Raw genomic sequence first — 9,774 nt, forward strand, 5'->3', positions numbered from 1 at the left:
GGGCTGCATGTATTAAATTAACAATATAATTTGTAAACAACATTATTAACTCAAACCTGCATCAAACGTAATTTTTTTTTCTTATAACGTGTTTCAAATTGATTTATAGTATTGCTTTTTTCAACTCCCCTACCAACCTGCACCAACATGCTTTTGTTTTAAACCAGTTTTACTTTTGAAATTGTACTTCCTCCTTTATTATTTGTGTCACTCAAACATAACTAATGATATTTCTAAATTAACCAAATCTCTTAGTTTCAAGATATTTGATTGAGTAAACTTTATTCAATTCTTGCTCCACAGAGTATTCAGTATCTGAACATTACTTACTTAATGATGCATTATGATAAATGAAACAGTTTTAGTGCGAGTTCATAAAGGTCTTATGTGTTGTCTGGATACCAAACACCTGCATATTCAGCTCCTAAAATACTAAGAGATCACTTTAAATGATCAGTTTCTCTGATTTTACTCTTTATAGGTCTTTGTTTGAGTAAAATGAACATTGTTCTATGAACTACTTATAACACGTCTCTGACATTCCAAGCATAAATTTAATATTTATTTTCAGAAAATGAGAAATTGTCAAAATAACAAAAAAGATGCAAATAATGCAAAGAAAGCAAATTCATATTTGTTTAGAAACAACAATGCTAAGGTTTTTACTCAAGAAAAGTTCAGAGATTAATATTAGGTGGGGTAACCAGGAGGTTTTCAGTGCAGTGGGCTCTTAGTTTATCCAGAGCTGGAGATAAAAATGTTGCATTGTGACCTTCAGGTTTGTTGAAACACAGAAATCCAGATTCTGCTTGTATTAGGGATGAAATCTAGCAAACAGAAATCAGACGCAGAACGAAGCAGCTCTGACTCTCACGGTCACAGCGAGGCAACCTGATGCTCCTTTCCACAACATTTTATTCCTCATTGTGCTCAACATAAACACGCAGAAAGAGCCGCCGGGTCTGAAGGTTATGTTCGTCTGCTGCAGGGTTTCTACTCCTGTTAACGTGTTTGATTAAAAACATTTTAAACTGCCGTGCTGAGTAGCAGGAGGACTGCATCTCAAGGCAAAGAGGAGCAATCTTGAAATAATTGCAGGTAGAAACGGCCTGTTTTCCCCTAGCAGAGTTCAATGTCCTGTTTGAGGGCACTTCATCCCTTTATTGGTAGATGCTCATTTTGTTGAGAAAGAGAGGCGCATTCAATTAACCTCATCCATCCCAAATCCCATGAACTGCTCTGCACTCTGCTGTGCATGCAGCACTCGGGTACCAACCGTTTCCCAGGAGCTTTTCCACAGGTTTAGATGTAGAAACCTTCATGTTTTCACCCATTCTCCTGTTCTTTCTGCTGATCTCTACATCTGTCTGTACCTGATTACAAGCTGTGGGTTTCTGGTTTAACTCCACAGCTGCTTTGCAGACAAACCAGAAGTTTGTTTGTTTTTTTTAAAGAAATGCACCAATCAACCAGATCAGATAGTTTGGATAGTCTTTTTTTATTATAAATGATTAACTTGATATACCTCACTAATCTTACCAAACATGGGGAAGCAACATTTAGTTTTATCAGAACAAGAATCCAGAGAAACCCTATTAGTTTTTAAATTGTGGAGTACTTTTTGTTTTTCTTTTATTTTGTTTGTATTTCCTCTAAGTCATGTAAAGCACGTTGAATAGCCTTTTTGCTAAAAATGTGCTACATAAATAAAAATGCCTTACTTTAACTCTGTCAAAGACGTTCTTATGATTTCTGTTCATTTCAGAATCAGCAAAACAGCTGCAACTATTTTCTACTTCTTTTTTTTTTTAATGGATGAAAATTAGAGCTTTACATAATTTCCTTTATTGTCTGTTGGATTCAAAACAACAGACAATAAAAAACAAAGGTCAAACCTCAGTAAACTGTAAAACAATGCCTGGTAAAGCCCTATTGATCTAGTGTTCAATGACTCTTGATGTACAACCCATGCATTCTGTGATATGAACAGAAAGTATAAATTAAGCTGGAAACTTTTCATAGTAAGTGTGAAATGTTTGCTTTATGTTTGGAGCTGCTAAATATCCAACTATCATCCCAAATCTTCCACAGATTATCTTCTTCCTATATGCACATCGGCGCTCCAAATCCAGAGAGCTCACTGATGAAGAATAACACAAAACGCTGCCAAAAATAAACAATTTCTCAAGTAGTCAATTATACAACTCAGATGGTTTGGATTATTCATAACCCTCCATTCAAACGGGGAGAATTAGCATTTGAAACACATCATTAATCATATAAACAACAAGCGGAGTGGCACCTTGTATTAATAGACGTCGCTCGCGAAGGATCCCTGGAGACCGAGCCTGTCTGGGAATTACTACAGAAAATAATCCAAATCAGAATTTTTAATGCAGAGTGGGCTTATGTGATTATATTATTTAGTGCTCCTCTGCTGCATAAAAAGGGAATTACTTAATATATTAATTCCTTCCTAATTTATCAATGTCACAGCTAATGAATTAGTGCAGATCTCCTGCTGAGAGATGCCATGTTTTCAGTCAGAAACACGGTCTGGAAAAAAGCCCTGAAATTAAAGATGACAAGCGCACAAAGATTGTCACTTTTCTGGGAGAAAGGCAGCAGGAAACGGGAAATACTTCCCAGATTTTCAGGGAGAGGGAGAAACTTTCTTACTGCTGCAAGTCAGAAGAATCTCAATCACAAGGTCATGATGAGTGAACGGAGCAGATCCTTCATCAGTTTCTCCATAGTCCACTCCCTGGGCTCCTGGATGACTGAGCTGCAGGCAGCCCAGGGGCTTCACAACACAACCATGGTTTTCAAGTTTCCTCCAGTGGATCCAGAACTGTCTTCTCATTAGAAAGCTGCGTTTGAATCCCTCAGCATGAAAGAGGAGTGGGCGATTTAAATTTGATTGCAGGTTATGTAAGGATGGCAGCGTTTATTCTAAGTTCAGCGCTGTAGTTTTTGCGTCTTTGGATTCACCAGTCAGACAGTTTGAGTCATTGTTCAACAGTCACGCTGTATGATTATGATGCTGCAATTAATTTGAATTAAAATGTGCATTTTTTTCTTTTGTTTACGATGAAGTAAGTTGATCATCTTGGCAACACTTTGGTAAATAAAACGTGCGTCCTTATAATCTGTATTTTTCAATAAAAGTTTTTCATTTTCACCTTCGTTTTGCACTTTATTTGACTGTATTATAATGTGTCGCCACTCTGTTAAAGAGCTCAAACATAAGAATGGATGACAGGTCGGGACCAAAAACGCGCTCGGCACCGTAATCCTCCTGGGAATAATGTCAGCGCAGCTGCCCGTCCGGAGCCAAACTCAACCCTCCTTTCTGCCTAATTAAAGAAATAACATGAGAATCAGCATTTTCAACATCCAACAAAACAAGCAATGACTCCGCTTGCATCTTAGCGCAAAGAAACAGCTGCACATTTCACGCAAATCTGTCATGTTCGAATAAGTTGTGAAGTTTTTGTGGATTCAAATCGAAACGAAGCTGCTCACGGTGTGTGCACCACGCATGGGGGGTGGATGGTGGGGGGACACCGAAAGGTGCGTGGAAAGCAAAGTGTGACTTTCTGCCCACTCCCACTCTTTTCTTACCAAACAAGCGGTTCCGTTGAGGAGGAGCAGGATGAACCCGCGGTTGGGACGCATCATTCCGGCGCGTAAATCTCAAAGCCGCCCCTCTCTTGAGAGAATAATTAGAATCAAAGAAGAAGAAGAAGAAGAAAACCCAGCAGAGGGTCTTTTTCCTGCTTCAGGAGGACGCTCTTCCTGCGGCACCGGATCCGGATCCCGCTGGGCTGACGCACGGTCCCATATCCAAGGCACAATGAAGTGCTGCTCCCGCAAACAAACAACACAGAAGAAGCTGACTTGGAGCGCCCTGTTCTGTCTGGTCTCTCCCCCCGCCTCTCCAGATCCCGTGTTTGAACTCAAATTAGTTCAGCTGCGAGAAATCCATTTATATACGGTTGGCTCTTGTCATCCATTTACCAAACAAAAAAAAAAAAAAAAACAAACAAAAAAAAAAAACAAGGGAAGAAAAGAAGAAGAAATCATGAAGTGATCCCAGCTGAGAGTGAGGAGACTTCAGATCTGCTCAGTGATGCTGGTAGAGATCCTGGAGGGAAGGAGCTGCAGCCTCCTGCACAAACTGAGCGATGCTGAGACTGGCAACAGACGCTTTAACAGTTTCTTTTCTCCCTCTCTCTGAGTGTGTTTGTGCATATCCCCCTCTTCATCAGATGCCTTTTCTCCCTCCCTCCCTTGTCTCAATTACTCTCCTCCCATCTCAGTCTTCACCTTTTCCAGGTACTTTTTTCCATGTCTTACTTATTCCAGTCAATATTGAAAGAATTTGCTCTCCTTTCTGAACTGCTTTTCTATTCCAGCATTTTTTTAACCCAAAGGTGCCCTCTTCTGTAGTTTCCTGCATACATTTCCATCAGTGAATACATACCGCTTTGCAAAAGTGTAAGTAGCGTTCAGCACATGAATAAACAATGAAGTAAACGATTTCATTTCGGCTCTGTGAGGTGAAAGGTGAGACTGCACTTCTCTCTGGAGTCTTTTGCAGATATATTGTAATGCATTTAGGTCCTTTCATCAGCTTCCCTGTCTCTGCTAAATCCCCACAGCATGATTCCATCACCACCATGTCAAGGAGTGTGTTTCTGTGTGATGTGAAGTGTTAGCTATTTGCATCTTCTTCCACATGCTTTCTCTTTAAAGGTGAAACAGAACAATCTAATAAAAAATAATTACAATGAAGCGATGTGGCATTGGTGTGTATTTTTTATTTTTTGTCTGTAATAGTCTAATGAATTTTATTTTTGTATGAATAGGGAGCAGATATTATTGACCTTTTGCACGTGACGTCACTCTCTTCGAAACTCCGCCCACTCTGCCATGACAGGCGCCAAAACAACCTATGCGCTCCTGAAAAGCCTGTAAAAAACCGCACCTTTGGTGGCCTAATATCGCTTTTATTAAGTTGATTTGGCATTGGAAATGGTTCCAGGATGCTGCGCGGTCGGCGGCAGAGAAAGACAAGGATGGAAACCAAACTTGTCGTTTTATTGGGTAACACACGGCGGCGATGGATATCAGCCGTCAATCATAATTACCGGCGGCTCTCGGTGTAACCGCGGATTAGCAGCGAACACTTTTTACCAGGTAAGAAGACTAACGTCCATATTTATAACTTAGGGTGACCAAACGTCCGTATTTCCCGGGACATGTCCGTATGGAACAGGACGGTCCAGCGTGTCGCGGTCCCCTCCCCCCCCACTGTTGCTTACATTCGATTATATTCAGTGGTGTACAACACACTTTTCAGTTTTTTATTATCATAAAATTGAATAACATGCATCCTTTTCCTTTGTGTTGTGTTGGTCCACAAGATCCCAATAAGACTCTTGCAGTTGCTAAATAAAATCCATAGAAATCACAAAGTTTTGAGTATTTTCTTCCTCATCAACCTCCAGGCTGTGATTTCCACACATTGTCACAACGCACATATAATAATCAGGCTGTCTGTCGTCGTTTCAGGGCAGTCATTGATCCAGAGCTCTGCTGAAGAAGATATCGACAAACGTGGTGGATTCAGATGAGCCTCTGTCCGCCACCTCAGTCAGGTGTGATTAATAAAGACTTTCTTCTGTAACTGTCAGTTCATTAAGGATACTTATTGAACTGAAATGTGAGATACCACTACCCAGTTTGGTTATCTCTCAACAGTTAAATTTCTGCTTACTTACCCTCTAGATGAGGGTTATTTTTGCACTTTGTTTTCAGGAAGAACCATATGTTTCAACTTGTTTGTGCTCTTTATTGATGCTATCCTGTTGAGGTGCAGAGCATGGGTTAATTGATCTCAGATCAGGGGTTAATTGGCTCCTCAGGGGTCATACCAGAGGAGCTGACCTCTGAGGCTGCAGACAGCTGCCCTGCCAATCCAGACTGACCAAGACATCAAAGGTTTTGAAACAGGAAGCTTTGAGAGGCTTGTCTTTTTCAGTCCTGCCTGCATGCAGACGCATCAATCCGCAGCTCATCTGCATGCAAGAGATGTTGATGAAATATGAGGCTAAGAAGCTGTCTTAATCTCCACCCCTCGTTTTGTTTCTGATTTGATTATTTTTCTTTTGCTAAACGTGTCTTTGTATAATTCGAATCAGCCTCTTCAGCCTGCTCAGATGTGGAGGAAACGGTAACCCATAAAGGGAGATCCAGTCCCAAACCCACAATCTGAGGAAACGGCAACCCTGGTAAAACTCCTTTTAAAACAGATCACGTTCATTTATACACACACACTTTCACTCCTGCACATAATTATAGGGCAATAACTCAGTCTGGATGCTCTCTGGGGATCAACCAGATAAGAAACTGCTATTTTTTTTATTTTTTACTTTGGTTAAAAAAAAGAAAATCTTTCTAAAAGCAGGAAGAAGTGTGGATGGTAAGATGCCCATCATTTGACACCAAGGATCGACTTATCTTAATGTGGTTTCACAGACGACTCACATCAGCGTGACAAACAGGAAATCCATGTTTGTGTATTTCCTTTTTATTCCTTGATGCTGCCAAAGCACAGCAATTGTGCTCAATCATTGCATTGCTTGACACGTAATCCTATTTCACAGTGTGATTCTGTTTGAATGAGTGGCTGCAGGCAACAGACAGCTTGGTGAAATGATGCAGGTTACATAGTTAATAGATGAGAGTTGGCTGCCCTCTAGTGTCTACTCCACTCTGTATGGGAGAAAATCATGCAAGCTGAGATAAAACGCCTCTAAATATAGAAAAATATTTGCATTTTTATATTTCTAGAGCCCAAATTTTAGCACAGTTTGAGAAAAATCAGCCTTCGGTTTGGTTACCTTTGTAACCAAACCGTTACAAAGATTGGCTAAAACAATCTCCATAATAAGAACTCGATCTGACAAAAAGTGAGATTTCTATTTAAAATGTCACATATTCCCTCAGATTTAATAACTCTTGACACTCAAACAGGCCCGTATCATCACCGATCACATGCTCGTCTTGGGAGTGCGCTGCAAAAACACACTTGTCAAATATTTTTGTTCAGTTTCTAGTGCCAATATCTTAGTACATTTTAAATAATAAATACACTCCTATAAACTCCTATAAACTAACCTGCAAGGAGCTTATAGTAAAATATGGGAGCTTGTTTTAAGTAAATAATTCCTTAGTATTCATGTAAAATTACTAATTCCACTGGCAGGTTATTTCACTTATAACATGTCAAACTCGAGGCACGGGGGCCAAATGAGGCCCGCCATAGCTTTTGATGTGGTCCTTTAGACTCCAAATTACATCAATTAGTCCCTCCAGTTTTCCACAAATCTGCAAAATTCACACAATATCAGCATATCCCCACATTTCTTCTGATTTTTTACTGCATTTTTTTCTTAAAATATGCCAAAAACATTTGGTTTTAAGTGACTTCTACCTCAGCTTTACGTGATGTGGAGCCATAGTCCGTGACCGATGCAGCGAGTAATTAAAAAATCAATATTAAGAAATTATTTATTTAAAACAAGCTCCTATGTGTTGCTGAAAATTTACTTGTTACTTGTGTTTTGTCTTAATTCAAGAGTACTAGGATATTTGCACTAGAAACTGGACAAAAGTACCTGGTAAGATTTTGTGTTTGATTTTGTGTTCCTTTGCATAATACGGGATATTTACAGGAAAATATTCATACTGGAGCACGACTGGAGGGGGAGGTAAAATCTGGTAGTTTCCCGGAAAAAAACTTGACAGACTCAAGTCTGAGAAAAATGTGATATAGTATAACATTCACAATGCTCTAATGTGATACAACCGAGTGGCACCTTTCATTTCTAGATGTTCCTAAAGTGACACATCCAGCGGTCAAGGGAAAATAACCTTCAAAATAAAAAAATTATTACTTGTAAAATACTCAGTATCTTGTATTCTACAAGATACTGAGAATATTTTGTAAAAAATATTGCTTTTATTCAGAATTTGAAAAGCGAACTGAACAGATATTAAGGCAGACAAGTTTTCAGTCCATTTCCAGCTTGTAAAGAATCTTAGACATTTAGTGGATATTTGATATTTTAGCTGGAGCGGATAACCATATTTCACCAAAAAACAAAACTAACTTCAATGAGAATAACTTACTAATGATATTATTAAATTATATCCATCAATACTCATATGTTTATGTGATAATTTGAACAGTTTTATGCTTGTTTAAGTTCAATATTCTGTTTTCTCCACATTTTGTTGCAAGTTTTCTATGTGTATTCAATTTGCATATTTTAAATTTAATTCCCCTGTTAACTTAAAAATGTTCTTAGTTTTTAACAATTTTTTAATGTTTTCCAGTAATAGTTTATTTTTGGCTTTGTAAAGAATTACAAACTTTAATCATTTAGATTTTACAAATAGTGTGTGTTTTGTTTTAATTATCCAGCCTTATGGATTATTTTTATTGCTCTTATTTGTAGTCTTGTATTGTTTTTAGTGTAGTTTTGTAATTATTTCCCCAGATTTCTGCACAATAACTTAAAAACGATAAGATTAGTGAACAGTCGAGTGAATGTAATGTTTTTGTGTTATGATTCATTTTTACATTTACAACGCTTCGCCTAAACTTAGAAGCAATTTATCTAATTTAAGACGTTTGTTGAACTGCATGATGTAAAAATATAAACATCTCGGTGAGATTTAGAGGTGAGCAGCACCATCAGCCACTGGGAGGCGCTGTAACCAAACTTAATACCTCATAACCGTTAAGCTGCTGTTGCTCTATTGATTTAATTTCCTTTAAAATCAGCAAATATTTGTTTCTATCTTCTTCCAGTCCAGCTGCATACAGTAGATTATGATTATTGTGATAGATTAGTAGATTACAGCTGTGTGAGGAGCTGTAGGAAGAACATAATGTGAAAATCCAGAATTATTTCCTGCTTTTGCCTCTTCTTGCTCAGCTTTTTGCAGACCACTTTCCTGCCCGGCTGTGAACTTGAAGCTGCAGAGATATAAATATATGAGGCACTTGAAGCTAACAATAGACTGATTGATCCCCATGAGCGGCTCGGTGACAGGCCAGGCCGTCGCCGTGTCCCCCTGCTAATCCATGACTTTCTGGAGGAGAGGAACGCGCCCGGAAACAGAAACGAATAAACTTCATTGGATCACAGATGAGATATCCTACATGTAGATAAAGAGAGGTTGAAAATTTAACATCTTTCAGGACACATATCCCTGTTTTCTTCCGATTTCATTTCCTTTTTTTCTTTTTACAAAAATGGTCTTTTGTTTTTAAAGTTTTTTGCATTTCAAAGCTTACGTATGTTTCTAATTCCCCAAGGTAAAGGTGGTTCCTCCATCTTTATCCCACCAGGGTTAACTGAGTTCAGAAAGGAAGTGCAACACATTTTATAATTTTGCTCCTCTTTTTTCTTCCTGCCTCATTAAAGACCTGACAGGGAGACTCGTGTGGATGGAGGTCGGCTCTACCCAAACCGTTTTAGTCTTGCTTGTGATGCAGCTGCAAGGAAGGTTTCCTGTCGCTGTCCATCAGCTTTGCTGTCTATCCAAACTACTGTAGTTTAGATAGTTTTATCTAAACTATCAGATTTAAATAAAACAACACGTCTAAAATATGTCATGTTTATTATGATGCTAACTTCCTGTTAATATCTGGCGATGGATTAAAACAATTTTTGAATGTTAAAGGAATTAATAATC

The 9,774-nt window shown here is 38.6% G+C and overlaps 1 protein-coding gene and 1 long non-coding RNA gene across 2 annotated transcripts in view; one reads left to right on the top strand and one right to left on the bottom strand.

Moving 5' to 3' along the window:
* LOC122821946 (neurexophilin-1) overlaps positions 1–4,474 on the bottom strand; it is a 26,514-nt gene extending 22,040 nt beyond the window's left edge. Inside the window, exon 1 of the mRNA XM_044100280.1 lies at positions 3,625–4,474. Coding sequence (XP_043956215.1) covers positions 3,625–3,681 — 57 coding nt within the window. The 5' untranslated portion in view covers positions 3,682–4,474. The remainder of the gene's footprint in view (positions 1–3,624) is intronic.
* LOC122821949 overlaps positions 1–9,340 on the top strand; it is a 14,233-nt gene extending 4,893 nt beyond the window's left edge. The window contains exons 2-4 of the long non-coding RNA XR_006369089.1: positions 5,578–5,663; positions 6,207–6,296; positions 9,012–9,340. This is a non-coding gene — a long non-coding RNA (uncharacterized LOC122821949). The remainder of the gene's footprint in view (positions 1–5,577; positions 5,664–6,206; positions 6,297–9,011) is intronic.
* Positions 9,341–9,774: the final 434 nt, after the last annotated feature.

This window comes from Gambusia affinis, linkage group LG19 (assembly GCF_019740435.1).
Source record: "Gambusia affinis linkage group LG19, SWU_Gaff_1.0, whole genome shotgun sequence".
In the NCBI taxonomy this organism is placed as follows: Eukaryota; Metazoa; Chordata; class Actinopteri; order Cyprinodontiformes; family Poeciliidae; genus Gambusia; species Gambusia affinis.